This window comes from Didymella exigua (assembly GCF_010094145.1).
Source record: "Didymella exigua CBS 183.55 unplaced genomic scaffold M421scaffold_10, whole genome shotgun sequence".
Taxonomy (NCBI): Eukaryota; Fungi; Ascomycota; class Dothideomycetes; order Pleosporales; family Didymellaceae; genus Didymella; species Didymella exigua.
Window position 1 is genome coordinate 783,269 of NW_022984784.1, and position 12,872 is coordinate 796,140.

Genomic DNA, 12,872 nt, shown 5'->3' on the forward strand with positions numbered 1-12,872 from the left:
CAAATGACCATTGTTCTTAGGTGTCTTTTTGAGGCAGCGACTTCGAATGCTAAAACCTGGCCCTCGTACCCTTTACCAACCCTTTCATCCCTTCCCTCACTTCCCTTACGATCTCCCCGGCACCCTTGACCTCCTTAACCAACCCCACCGCACTCCCAGCATACGTACATAGCCTCGCATCCGCGCCCCACCCCTGATCTCCCTTCTTCACGTCCTCTTCATACAACCTCTTGTTCTCCTCATCGGCCATGCCACCCACGGCATCGGTGTACGTCCTGTTTACGATCCCCCGCCCATTATGCGTCTCTGCCCACCCCTTTGTTCCCCTGGCGTTATCCCAGGCCTTCGTTCGCACCGTCGTCTGCCCACCATCACTGGCCCGAAGCACCTCGTCCTGATAACCCTTCGCCAGCACCGCCTCGTGGCTCGCAAGGAAACGCGTACCCATTACTGTTCCACTAGCGCCAAGAAGCAGACTCGCCGCTGCGCCGCGCGCCTCCACGATGCCGCCGGCCGCTATGAGCACCGGTCTCTCTGCACCCGGCAGCAGCGCGGAAACCGCATCGTCGACTTCCGGCAGCAGGGAGATGAGACCCGCGCCCTGCGCCAGGCCGTGACCGCCGGCATCTGTGCCCTGGACGACCAGGACGTCGGGCCTCACGTGCCAGACCACATCGCGAGCTTCGCGCACGCTACCGATCTGCACCCAGATCCTGCTGTGCGGGCTGGCGCGTCTGCACCGTTCTGACCAGTCCTTCAGCGTCGCGACAGAGGAAGGCGCGAAGAACCATATAGCCGCTGGTTTGAACCTGGCGATGACAGGGAGAGCAACGGAGAGGTCGGCGCCCCAGTTGATGAAGCCTACGCCGAGCGGGATTGTGCCGTTTGTGGTTGGAACAGGAGAGTCTTGTAGGAGCATGCCAGCGGATTCCAGGTACGTCTCTAGATCTGAGACGTCGGTTCCGGCGCCGATGAAGCCGATGCCTCCTGCTTATGTTAGTCCAGGACGAGGGAAGCGGATAAGGCGGGTGTAGGACGACGGTTGTGTGTGGAGAACCGCAGGAACGCGTACCAGCTTTTGAGATGGCGACTGCGAGGTCAGCGAGAGCGATGAGGCGCATGGGCGCTCCTACGACGAGGGGCGTTTGAATCCATGGGTAATCGTTTCTGAGTCTTTGGATGGAGTCCATCTTCCTATTCTTGGATCAACCAAGTCTTTTCCCAATCCTCGGCCGGATGTATCTTACGTGGCAGATTGTCTTACTCGGGCCGCGCGTGGAGTTGTAAGCAAAACCGGAGTTTTGGTGGCCTAGTATTCATTTATAATTGTTGGACGAGCTGTATTTGAGTTGTACCCGTCGATCCGCTTCCGTCATCGATCCCTGCTCGGCAATGGTTCGGCCAGGCCGTGTTAGCACAAGACAAATAATGTAATACTCCAGGCGAGGTTGTACCAGTCATAACTTGCATGTATATTATTAACATCTACTATAACCAAAGTCTAACACACCAGGTAACGCGCCTATTGGTGTGCATTGAAGCGAATCCGCTATTACTTCGTAACGCTCGTTAAACAGCTGCTAATCCTAGCAAAGACAACTGCATCTCGTCGAATTTAGTTCCTCCTTTCCCACTCGACGGTACCAGGTGCAAGCGGCCGGGAGAACAGACTCGAGTAGTCTGTGCCGACGATCTCCTTGCTGCCGCCGACGTTCCTGAGCTTGAACTCCCTCACGAATGCAACAAGGATGGTCTGCAGCTGCAGGTACGCGAACTGCTCACCGATGCACCTGTGACGTCCAGCGCCGAAGGGAAGGTATGGCGAGTTGGTTCCCTTGGAGATGACACCCCAGCCGTAGTCAATGGTGTCTTCGCCGCCAGCCACAGCCTCGGGCTCCTCGTAGTTGTTCTGGCCAGCGTCCCATCGGTGGGGGTCCCAAACGTCGGCATTGACGAAGTGAGAATCGAGCAGCGCAGAGAATCCAGGCGAAGACATGAGGGTGTGCGAGGTAGGAATGACGTAGTTGGTGCCGTCTGCGACAAGAGGCTGCTTAACCTTGCGCATGATCGAGTGGATAGGCGCGTGGAGACGGAGGGTTTCCTTGACGACCTGGGCGTGCAGAGACAGCTTGGGGAGGTCCTCGTAGGTCAGGGGAGGAAGATCCTGGCCAAGCTGAGTCTTCTGCTCCTCAAGAAGCTCTTCAATGAGACCAGGGTTCTGTGCGAGGCGGAGGAGGATCCAGGCGATCGTAGAAGACGAAGAGTGCTGACCAGCCATGAGCAGCGCAATCATGATACCAGCGACCTCGTGCTCGGGGACCTCTGTGCCGTCCTTGTACTTGCAGTCCATCAGATGCCAGATCATATCGTGCTCACCCTCCTTCCTCTTTGCCTCGCCGCTTCTGCGCCTGCGAACGATGTCCGAGTAGAGCTTGATCATTGTCTCACGTGCGTTGTCACGCGCACGGTTGTGGGGAAGGGGAGCCCAGGAAAGCATGAAGTTAATGGGCGAGAATCCCATGTCGAGGTCGTGGTACAGCTCGGCGAACCTGGAATCGAAGGAGTCGCGGATCTCCTGGCCTTGAAGAGAGCGGGATGCCGTGTAGATGGTGAGTTCGGCCATGACCTTGGTCACATCGAACGTGCCCTTGCGGCCCTGGAAGACCTTGTGGCGCTTCATGAAGTTCTCGCACTCTTCGGTGATGACGGTAACGTAGGAGCGGAGGGCGTCTTGGGTAAGACCGAACTTGACGAACTGGAGGATGTTAGCTTGTGCTGGCCGGTACAGCGAATGCCTGCGCACCTTCTTCTGCTCCATCAACTTAGAGTTGGGGCAGTCGTACACGACATCCTTGCCGAAGACGGGGGTGGTGAGCGGGCTGTAGATCTCCTCTGCGTTGACATCCTTGATCTTCCCGTTGAGAATGAAGTTGTTGCCCTTGGTGTCGAGGCAGACAGTCATCTTGCGACCGAGGAGAATGAAAGTGAACACATTGCCGTACTACTGCCAGTCAGCGCGTTGATTCCATGGCCAAAAGGCACGCCACATACCTTCTTCTGCTGGGCGAAGAAGAACTTGTACGGGTCCATGCCATAGGTGACTGTGCTACCAATCACCGGGAACAGGTGGAAGACGAGAGGCGGCTCATTGGGGTTCTTGAGCAGCAGTTGCTGCAAAACGTTCAGGACGATCGCGAGGACGAGGAAGGATGCGAAACCGGCGGCGAGAACGACGGGCGTGGACGAGTTGGCGGTGAAGTTGCCAATCGGCCCAGAGACATCAGCGAGAACACCCATACTGCGTGACAGTGACTGCGGAGGCGTGAGAGAGCGGTGGTGTTGTCGTAGGGGGCGCGGCTTTACATAAATTTCCCTGGAGTTGAGGCCCTTTCTTGCCAATCAGCGGTCGCGCCTGCCGCAACTGGGGTGCGCCGGCCTGTTAGGCTGTTCCTGACAAGCCGCGGATCTGTGCTCCGCCCACCAAGGAGAAGATCGGGCCACGAACGGACGACACACGCCTCTACGCCACCGCCCGCCGTAAAGGGTGTCACGTCATTGGCGGACGATATTCTCTACCAAGGTTTGCCAAAGTGGACTGCAAAGCTCGCTATACGTTGAACGGAAACTCATTTCATTACTCTGCTAGTCATGCGATGCGGAGAACCGTCTTGACCGCTCAGGACCCATATTTTTACATCCTATTGACGCCGGCCAACCAGAACGCTCAGAGTACGCGAAACACAGCCCTCGATAACGTACACATCCTCCCATGCAGTCAGGCCTGCTGTGCGACCCTGCCGAGTAATGCCGCGCTCTCCCATGTCGTAGCCTACACACTGCTCAAACATCATCGAACAGCGTCTGGTCGCCCTTGCCCCCCATCTCGACGAACTCTCGAGGGTCCCGCTTGTCTGCTGGCCGTTCCTCTATCACGTCCTTCTCTTTCAGCATTTTCGAGCCGCCCCTCTGCGTACCGTTCTTCTCGTACACCTTCAAAGGCTCCTGTCCTTCTCCTGTTGGGATCACACGTGCGACCTTGATCTCGTTGATGCTGCTGAGTAAGGTTCGCTCGCGCTTGATCTTCCTCTTTGAGAAGTCGAGGTTGGCGATGGCTCCTGTCAGCCCATCCGTACTATCGTTCGGGTTGATGTTGCCACCTTGTGTAGTCCACGGGTGCTCAAGGCATTCTTCGACTGTGATGCGGGACTCAACGTCGACAGTGAGCATGCGGTCAATAAGATCTAGTGCCGGGTCGCCGACCGAGTCCCAGTACGGTGATGGGTAGTCGAAACGACCCTCCTTGATCTGTTGTGATAATGTGTATGGATTCTCTGGGCTGTAAAGCTCGTCAGAGAATGGCGGGAAGCCACACAGGCAGATGTACAAAACAACACCCAGTGACCAAACATCGACAGCACGTGTGTATCGGCGGTGGTTTGAGTTCTCCAAGATCTCAGGCGCAACGTCTTTGGAGTGTTAGCTGCGTAGTGTGAAGGGTGAGAGATGCCGCGCGACTTACACGATGGTGTCCCGCATAGTGTGGTTGTGAAAGACTCCTCGCCGATGATTTTGGCCAGACCGAAATCAGCGAGCTTGACGTGCAGCTCCTTGTCGGTGAGAAGAATGTTCTCCGGCTTGATATCTCGATGGACGATGTTACGTTCGTGCTGGTGGTGTGAGCGAATGTCGTAGACGGAGCATGTCTTCACCTACCAGATACTTCACAGCCTGGAACAGCTGAATGAAGACCTTCCGCGACTCCGCTTCTGTCAACTTCTGCTTCATGACGATCCAATTGAACAACTCCCCCTCGGTCGCAAGTTCAAGCACAAGGTAGACGCCATCATCCTCATCGAATGTATCCTTAAGACATAAGAGAGTTGGGTGGCTAATCCCCATGAGCACAGCAATCTCTTGCTGTAGCCCCTCGGTCTTTGACTTCTCGCCTGGACCGCTACGCTTCTCAAACTTCTTGACCGCATGTCGCATGCCAGTGCTCTTTTCAACACACAGGTACACGGACGCAAAGTGACCCTTGCCGAGCTGTTCTTGGAGCTGGTATCGCTGGTGGAATCGATGTGTCGAACGCTTGAGCGGGTATCTGAACACGAACCGCGCCTCGTCCAGGATTGCGAGCTCGTCGCCTTCCTTCAGCTCGCGACGCTTGTTTCGGCCGACTAGCGAGTCGTTGACGAATGTGCCGTTGCCAGAAAGATCCTCGACGACAGCAACCAGGTCGCCGCCCTTGTTCTCGGTGAAGAGGAGGCAGTGTCGGTTGGAGACGGTGTTCGACTTCAATTGACGGTCTGCACGGCAGTCAGCGCTGTCTTTGAAGAGCCCATGAGCCACTCACCACACTCGCGATGTCGCCCGATCAAATAGCCGCCGGCGGTGACACCTTTCTCTGCCTTCTCCTTCTCGTAGTCTTCCTCCTGTTTCTGGTATTCGTGCTTTGAGACCTTCTCTGTGCCAGTCGCTGGCCCTATCATAGTCTCTGGAACTGGACAGGCCTCTCGCCGCCTCAGCACCATGACGTCGCCAGACTGGTCGTCGAGGGGCACAAGGTAGCCCCAGACCTGCTCGCCCTCCTCATCGTCGAGTGCGTACGACCGTGCTTGGGGTCGGTTGGCGAATTGTGATTGTGTGAATGCCTGTGTGTCTGACTGCTTGGTGTCCGATGGGGGCGAGGATAGGCCGTTCTTTGCTTGGGAGAACTTGGCCTGGCTCTGTGGGGGCGGTGTGACGGTGCCTTCCTTGGGTTCGTCTGCGGTGCTGGTCGATTCCTTGTGGGTTATGGGCGAAGGCAGCTGTCCTTGCTTGATGTGACGGTGCGGGTCTCCAGGCGAGAACTGGCGCTGGCCCCGGACTCTCTTTGGCTCAGCCTGCTCGCCCTGGGAAGGCTACATCAATTGGTCTGTCAGCAAGCATGTCCCGCCGATTCCAGACCATGGAATTGCAACATACACGGCCCCGCTTGAGCTGACTCTTTTCTGGCTGCGCAGGCATCGCGGCAGCGAATCGGTGGGGAAGATGTGAATGCGGTGTGGTCGAGGCGACGGGGGATCAGTGCTGGCGCGCTCTAAATCGTGTAGCAGATTGTGGCAGTCATGATGAATCAGAATGGAGACGCTTAAGATTGGGTAGGGCTGCCGCTAGACCTTTACGACGCGGATGCCTCGAGACGCTCCAGGCAGATGAACAGGCCAAGAAAGGCGCTTCCCCGGCCGATCACCGCACCCCTGTTGGCGCATTATCGACGACCAGTACCTGCCACCAGCGACGACTGACAGCGCGCAGGCGACGAGTCCGCTGGCTTCCCATTGCGCTCCAGACATAGCGTCGTCTTCCGTGAACGCTTCGGACGAAGGTTTCTGTACGCAACTCGAGCCCGCAAGGGCCGGCTGCAGCCATGGTTCCTCAGCTGTCTCCCGTTGATACGCCGGTCGCTGAGCACAAGCAGGGGTGCCTTGGCCAGCTGGAACTCTTTCCACACCTCACGAACGCAGAGTTCGATGAAGCATGCAGCACATTGCTGAGAAGGTTCGAGATGCATGGGCGTCGCCAGGTGGAGTGGAATGCAGTGGAAAGTCTATCCTCGAGTGAGACCACGTACTTGAGAATCACCAAACCACTAGCTTTGCAGCTAGACCTACCAGGTACTGGCGATGACAACGAGGAGGCCGAGCTGAGAGAAGACGACGACGAGGTCGCTGAGACTCCAGCCTCGTCTCGAGCTGTCAGTCACTACGATGTCGTGCTCTCACCCGCGTATCGAGTTCCTGTTTTGTACTTCTCCATCTCAGACACGCTGCACCGCTATCCGCCGACCATGGAGATGCTGTACTCTGCATTGGTACCACCAGCCTTCAAAGCTCAGGCTGAGCATGTGGGCGTAATTGGTGGTATTACAATTACCGTTGGTCGTTGCGAAGTCGGAAATATGGCGAAGCTGACGGGTGGGTAGGACCATCCGGTTACAAACAAGCCAGTGTTCTTCATTCATCCTTGCCGTACAGCCGAAGTCATGGAGGCCAGTGTCGGTGGACGAAACATCACCGCGTACGACTACCTGCTGCTGTGGATAGGAGCGTTTGGAAAGTGCGTGGGGCTGAACGTCCCTCTGACATTGGTTGATCGAAAGAATGACTGAGAACATCGCCCTAAAGCGGTGTATGCGATTGCTGTACATATACTACAAGGTTTACATGCCAACAGATGGTACGACACTGATCCAAACCCGCTCTTCTACGCTCATAACCTGGTCCTCACGCTGTTCTTCTCGAGCTCACCAATGTTGCCCATGCCCGCCAGACTCCACTTCTCAGTAACGAAGCTGTCGCTGACTTGGTGCCTCAGCATGCCGCTTTCTGCGTAGTACTCCATGATACTCTTCGCCTCTTCCTTGCTCAGCCCACCCACTTCGAGGACATCGAGATCGGCCTTGGGATCCGCGAGATCCTTGAGAGCGTTCATGGTGCGCATGTCGACGATGGTGTAAGGGTCCCATTGCGGGAGCTCGATGTTGTTCTTGAGAGCTTCTGCTGATCTGATACGGAAGTCCAGAGCCGGCGAAGTGGGCGCGTTGGACTTTGATGTTGCAGCAAGTACCATTCCGCCGTTCGGCAGCTGCCTGGCTCCGGACAGATGATCGACAAAGTGACGGACAATGGTCAGGTCGTGGGCGTGTATGCGCTTCACGTCGGCATTCATGTATGCGGAGTTTTGCATGATGTGCGAAAGTCCCTCAGCAGCAAGCAGGATCTGTGGCTGGCCGGGCTGTGACAGCTCAGTCCAAAGAGCCTTGAAGACTGACCACGACGCCTCTACGTTGGCGATGCCGACCGCAACAAGGTCCTTGAGCTTGGCGTTCGCTGGGAGGGTGACGGGGAGCTCGTGCTTTTGGGTGATCTTCGCTTGCTCAAAGTACGCCCTGTTAGCCTTCAGGGTCTGCGATAGGAGACCCGCGGTGTAGGTATCCTGTGTGTACTGGGTGGGCTCAGAGCCTTCCAGAGGGGCGTAGTCGGTGTGGGCATTGACAACATCCTGGCCTGGTACTTGTTAGAAAAGCACATTCTCCCACTTGAAGTCACTCACACTCTGGAATGTTGATAACAAACCACTGCCTCAAGAAAGCCGTGCCCAGACCCTGAAGCAGTAGTGTGCTCTTTCCACCCTTTCTCTCTCCAGTCAATATGCGGCGGACGGTCCTCTTGCTGGTGCCAGCGGCTGCCTCTTCTGCCTCCTGGAATAGCTTCACGAGCTGGATTGCCTCTTTCCGCATCAACACTGCCGGTCTCCTAAAGAAGCTCCAGCCCTGAGTGGTCTTGAACGCCTCCACGTCTCGCAGCGCATCGACGACCGGCTCGGGAAGACCCATGACGAGTCCCTCATTCGCCTCGCTTAGCACATTCGCCTTGCTCAGATCCTTCAGCGAAGACACCTCTAATGCATTGTTATTGCTGAGCACGATTCGCTTGCGCTGCGCCTTTCGCTCTCCCTGCGCTGGTCGCTTGCCCATGTCGCTGTTTCTTGCGCCCTTGCTCTTCTTGGTGTTCAGCGTCTTGACTCCCTTCTTTGGCGCGGCTGACATGCCCATCTTCTTCATCTGGGGGTTCGCATGGCGGGCGGCGGACGTGGAGAAGCAGGCCACGCGTGGCTGCACGAATCGCGCGGCGGCGGCCGAGTGAGCAGTCGCATCGAGAGACAGCTGCGAGAAGCTCCGCAAACAGTTGGCGGACGGCATGATGGCAGACTGAGACCCACGGCCCCGACAACTGGCAGTTGATGTCGTCGTCGTTGGCGCACGTCTGCGATGCCAAAACTGAGGGCCGGAGGTTGCCCGATTGGGATAGCGCGCGAAAGTCGTTCATACTTTTTTTGACATGTTCACGCGGCACCAACACAGCACTCGCAGCACCCGCAGCACTCTCGCCCACATATATCCTCGAAGTTGACATGACCGGCGGCGTCGCACTGGACACACATTCGCACCTTGTCGACAGAATCAACGGAGGAGCCATGGACGTCGATGCGCCGAGCAATGCAGCGCTTTCAGTAGCAGACTCAACTGTGACAGGCCGACTGTGCGTCTCAGAGCGCCCTCTTCTCCGCTCCTCCACAAACACTGACACACACACACAGTCCTGTCACCGTCAACAAGCCTACCCCCTTCACATTTGACCTGGGCAACCTGCTCGCCCACGACCCCAATCCCGTCCCCGCCGAGGCAGACGAAGAGGCCCTGGCTGCCACTGCGCGCGATGCCGCACAGGCCCTTATCAACCAGCTGCTCTCTACCTGCCAAGTCAAGTCTACCTCAGAGGGCGTCCACCTTGTCCTCCCTGCCCCGCAAATGGCCCTACCCCGCGAGAAGCCCATTCCTGCAGCCAAGGAACCGACCAAGTGGGAGCGCTTTGCCGCCAAGAAGGGTATCAAGGACAAGCAGCGCGACGGCAACAAGGTTTACGACGAGGCGACCGGCGACTGGGTACCCAAATGGGGCTACAAGGGCAAGAACAAGGAGGCAGAGAGCTCCTGGCTTGTTGAAGTCGATGAGAAGAAGGAAGCCAAGACAGGAAAGGCGCACGACGCGAGGGCTGATAGCAGGCACGAGCGCAAGGAGAGGACCAGGCGGAACGAGAGGAAGCAGCGCGCGAACGACGCAAAGTCTCGAAAGCCTGGCGTCTAGATTAGGCGCAATGAGGCTTGAGGGAAAGAGATGAGCAGCTTCGTCATGTTATGCATTGGGCGGCGTTATCAACCTGGGATATATCCGACTTCAAAGGCGTATGAGGTCTAAAAGCAAGGCTGTGTGCAGCCAGATCAATGTATGGTAGAACTAGGAGGTTTTTGAAATCTACCAAGTCAAACGCTCAGGATGTTCTCTTGAATGTTGCTTCAATCTTCACGTACTGTCCATAATTCAGACAGGTTCATGTATATGAGGAGATTCAGAGCAGTGGTCAGTGAGCTACTATTATTTTAAGCCATCCAGTAATGGCTTCGGAAGAAGCACCGCATGTCCAGACACAGACCGTCGGTGGTACCATGCAACGCCGAACATGGTCCGAAGTTCGCGGCTGCATCAGTCAGTGTCTGTTCTGCAGCCTCCGGTCGGGATTACCATTGTATTGGCAAATTCGTATGCAGCACTGAGCCGATTGGAGAGGCTTCTTATTCGCAATTGCTGCGGAACCAAAATATCAAACAGGCAGGTGTCTGTTCTTATCACACACAGACTGTCTTTCTGGTGCGCATGCAGCCGCAACGGTCGAGAGAAGAAAGTCTCAAGCCGGCACTTGCTCAATGCTTAGCCCCGCTTCGACACTTTATTGGCTTCTCTGCCCCACTTGATGAAAGCTTCCGACAGCGCCAGGTCTGGGCAATCATCGTTTGGAAGCCACACGGCTAGGGAGCAAGTCGATTGATGGCGCAAGACGGCCGGTCTACAGGAGAAAAGCAGACATCTCGACCTCGGGCATCAGCAAAGCATGCAGCAACAGTGACAAATGCAGTCTTGTCCAGAGATCCAGACGATCAACACGCGCTAAACGATGGTGGTGGGGACGGGGTGATATGGGGAAACAGATCATCGGTCGACAATAAGATGGAACGGCGAGTGGTGATAGGCGGTCACCTAGCCTCGGGACGATACCCCAGCCGTTTGTGCGATTTACGAACACGTCACAGAGGAGTGAGATGAAAGTATATCATGCGCCGGCTGCGCTGATCGCTGACTTGCGGCTCTCAACCCGTTCCCACGGTCCGCTCGCAAAGAAGCGAGAAATACTCTCCTCGTCGCACCTCGACACAGGTCGAGCGGAATACCATTCGTCGGACACCAAGATGGCTTCCGCGATCGACTACGAGAAGCATCGCGACAGCTCGAGCCTGGATGGCAAGATCGACGGACATGGCGTCCACGACGAGGTCGTCAACCCACTCAGCGACCTTCCGGACCCCGACGCCGGGTTGAGCGACCAGGAAAGAGCAGCAGCAGTATGTCCCAGCCCCTGTTTACTTGAGTGCGCGGCTGACCATGACTAGGACAAGAAGCTTCTTCGCAAGCTCGACCTCAAGTTGATCCCATGGCTGTCCTTCCTCTACCTCATCTGTGAGTGTGATGCCACCACCTCAGCCCAGCACTGGCTAACCACGGATGCTAGCCTTCCTCGACAGAACCAACATCGGCAACGCGAAAGTCGACGGTCTGCAGCAGGATCTGAAAATGACCAACGGGCAATACAATGCCACGCTGACAATCTTCTTTGTCAGCTACGCTGTCTTTGAGCCTCTCACGAACGTGCTGCTCAAGAAGCTGCGTCCCAGCATCTTCCTCCCGATCATCATGGTATGTCGGACCGCGACGCGATAGAACGCAGCAGCTAACCGTCCAGATCGCCTGGGGCATTGTCATGTGCTGCATGGGTCTGGTGCACAACTTCTCTGGCATGATGGCGTGTCGATTCTTCCTCGGACTCGCCGAGGCAGGACTCTTCCCAGGCGTCAACTACGTAGGTCGCATCCCACGCACATGAGGCGCCCGCTGACATTTCAGTACCTTTCCTGCTGGTACAAACGCTCGGAATTCGGTATTCGAGCTGCCATCTTCTTCTCCGCGGCAGCCCTGGCCGGCTCTTTCGGTGGTCTGCTCGCAGCTGGCATCGCTCAGATGAAGGGGGTCGGCGGCAAGCCTGGTTGGGCATGGATTTTGTATGTGACGAGGAATATTGAAGAGAAAGGGTGGTACTGACAATTTCCAGCATTCTCGAAGGACTCGTCACAGTCGTGGTCGGCATCGTCAGTTACTGGATGGTCCACGACTTTCCCGCTGAAGCAACGTTCCTCTCTCCCGACGACCGAGCACGTGTGCTGCGTCGTCTTGCGTCCGACGGGCAGTCGTCGGCCAAAGTCGAGTCGTTCAAGTGGAAGTACTTTTGGGCATCGGTCAGGGATTGGAAGACGACGGCGTTCGCAATCATCTACATGGGCGCCGACGGCGCGCTGTACGCCTTCGCCTTGTTCGTACCGACCATCATCAAGGGCATGAACCCCGAGTACTCGGCAACCACGGCCAACCTTCTGAGCGTACCTCCGTATGCGGTCGCAGCCGTTGCCACCATCTTCATCGGCTGGCTGGCGGACCGCACGAAGCAGCGCGGATACTGCAACATCGCCATGTCGGTGTTTGGAATGGTGGGCTTCTCGATGCTCCTCGGCAGCGCGAACCCGCACGTGCAGTACGCAGGGGTGTTCCTGGGCGCGCTCGGCATCTACCCGTGCATCCCCAACACGGTGTCGTGGACGTCCAACAACGTCGAGGGCGTGTACAAGCGCGGCGTCTCTCTTGGGTTCGTGATTGGGTGGGGCAACCTCAACGGCGTGGTGTCATCCAACATCTACCGCGGCAAGGACAAGCCGCGCTATTTCCTGGGCCACGGTGTGGTGCTGGCCTATCTGACGCTGTTCCTGTGCGTGGGCAGCATTGTCACGAGGATCTTGCTCGCCAGGGAGAATAAGAAGCGCAGGGATGGTCTTCGCGACCACTGGGTCGAGGGCAAGAGCCAGGACCAGATTGACGAGCTGGGCGACAAGGTGCCGGACTTTGAGTACATGCTCTAGATAGGTGGTGATGGATAGAGTGACCAAGGACGATGGAAAAGTAGTGTTTTGCAAACCGCTGTAGCGGAAGCAAAGTTCTTGTGCCGGACTTTGAGTGTGTGCTCTAGACAGGTGGTGATGGATAGAGCGACCAAGGACAATATCGTGGTGGTGTTTTGCGACCCGCAGTTCCGGTCGACTTCTCGTGCATCGGATGAACATGGAATTCGCTCCCTAGCATCCCACGGCGATTCTCGGCATCTTGGCCTGGC

At 56.7% G+C, this 12,872-nt stretch overlaps 9 protein-coding genes across 9 annotated transcripts; 5 read left to right on the forward strand and 4 right to left on the reverse strand.

Moving 5' to 3' along the window:
• Positions 1 to 14: 14 nt before the first annotated feature.
• On the reverse strand, positions 15 to 1,298 carry M421DRAFT_419593 (inosine monophosphate dehydrogenase). Its single transcript, XM_033592177.1, has 3 exons — positions 1,224 to 1,298; positions 1,073 to 1,194; positions 15 to 987 (listed from the first exon to the last, which is right to left on the reverse strand). The coding sequence occupies exons 2-3, from the start codon at positions 1,188 to 1,190 to the stop codon at positions 50 to 52; spliced, it is 1,056 nt and encodes a 351-aa protein (XP_033450065.1). The 5' UTR covers positions 1,191 to 1,194; positions 1,224 to 1,298; the 3' UTR covers positions 15 to 49.
• Positions 1,299 to 1,451: 153 nt separating this feature from the next.
• On the reverse strand, positions 1,452 to 3,424 carry M421DRAFT_419594 (cytochrome P450). Its single transcript, XM_033592178.1, has 3 exons — positions 3,052 to 3,424; positions 2,804 to 3,001; positions 1,452 to 2,755 (listed from the first exon to the last, which is right to left on the reverse strand). The coding sequence occupies exons 1-3, from the start codon at positions 3,295 to 3,297 to the stop codon at positions 1,616 to 1,618; spliced, it is 1,584 nt and encodes a 527-aa protein (XP_033450066.1). The 5' UTR covers positions 3,298 to 3,424; the 3' UTR covers positions 1,452 to 1,615.
• Positions 3,425 to 3,840: 416 nt separating this feature from the next.
• M421DRAFT_60012 (Pkinase-domain-containing protein) lies at positions 3,841 to 6,006 on the reverse strand (the record flags this gene model as incomplete). The annotated part of the gene is made up of 5 exons (XM_033595737.1): positions 3,841 to 4,466; positions 4,520 to 4,667; positions 4,714 to 5,306; positions 5,354 to 5,900; positions 5,965 to 6,006. The coding sequence occupies 5 exons, from the start codon at positions 6,004 to 6,006 to the stop codon at positions 3,841 to 3,843; spliced, it is 1,956 nt and encodes a 651-aa protein (XP_033450067.1).
• Positions 6,007 to 6,409: 403 nt separating this feature from the next.
• On the forward strand, positions 6,410 to 7,150 carry M421DRAFT_4254 (uncharacterized protein; the record flags this gene model as incomplete). The annotated part of the gene is made up of 2 exons (XM_033594065.1): positions 6,410 to 6,916; positions 6,965 to 7,150. The coding sequence occupies 2 exons, from the start codon at positions 6,410 to 6,412 to the stop codon at positions 7,148 to 7,150; spliced, it is 693 nt and encodes a 230-aa protein (XP_033450068.1).
• On the reverse strand, positions 7,044 to 8,795 carry M421DRAFT_419596 (uncharacterized protein). The gene is made up of 2 exons (XM_033592179.1): positions 8,095 to 8,795; positions 7,044 to 8,048 (listed from the first exon to the last, which is right to left on the reverse strand). Exons 1-2 carry the CDS (start codon positions 8,741 to 8,743, stop codon positions 7,252 to 7,254), a joined length of 1,446 nt encoding a protein of 481 aa, XP_033450069.1. The 5' UTR covers positions 8,744 to 8,795; the 3' UTR covers positions 7,044 to 7,251.
• Positions 8,796 to 8,910: 115 nt separating this feature from the next.
• On the forward strand, positions 8,911 to 9,903 carry M421DRAFT_419597 (RRS1-domain-containing protein). Its single transcript, XM_033592180.1, has 2 exons — positions 8,911 to 9,083; positions 9,142 to 9,903. The coding sequence occupies exons 1-2, from the start codon at positions 8,956 to 8,958 to the stop codon at positions 9,686 to 9,688; spliced, it is 675 nt and encodes a 224-aa protein (XP_033450070.1). The 5' UTR covers positions 8,911 to 8,955; the 3' UTR covers positions 9,689 to 9,903.
• Positions 9,884 to 10,579, forward strand: M421DRAFT_130312 (uncharacterized protein). Its single transcript, XM_033587377.1, has one exon. The coding sequence runs from the start codon at positions 10,019 to 10,021 to the stop codon at positions 10,409 to 10,411; it is 393 nt and encodes a 130-aa protein (XP_033450071.1). The 5' UTR covers positions 9,884 to 10,018; the 3' UTR covers positions 10,412 to 10,579.
• On the forward strand, positions 10,556 to 11,573 carry M421DRAFT_130367 (uncharacterized protein). The gene is made up of 3 exons (XM_033587379.1): positions 10,556 to 10,998; positions 11,047 to 11,350; positions 11,397 to 11,573. Exons 1-2 carry the CDS (start codon positions 10,699 to 10,701, stop codon positions 11,287 to 11,289), a joined length of 543 nt encoding a protein of 180 aa, XP_033450072.1. The 5' UTR covers positions 10,556 to 10,698; the 3' UTR covers positions 11,290 to 11,350; positions 11,397 to 11,573.
• On the forward strand, positions 11,056 to 12,853 carry M421DRAFT_419599 (putative MFS transporter). The gene is made up of 4 exons (XM_033592181.1): positions 11,056 to 11,113; positions 11,166 to 11,513; positions 11,558 to 11,712; positions 11,763 to 12,853. Exons 2-4 carry the CDS (start codon positions 11,424 to 11,426, stop codon positions 12,619 to 12,621), a joined length of 1,104 nt encoding a protein of 367 aa, XP_033450073.1. The 5' UTR covers positions 11,056 to 11,113; positions 11,166 to 11,423; the 3' UTR covers positions 12,622 to 12,853.
• The last annotated feature ends 19 nt before the right edge of the window (positions 12,854 to 12,872 follow it).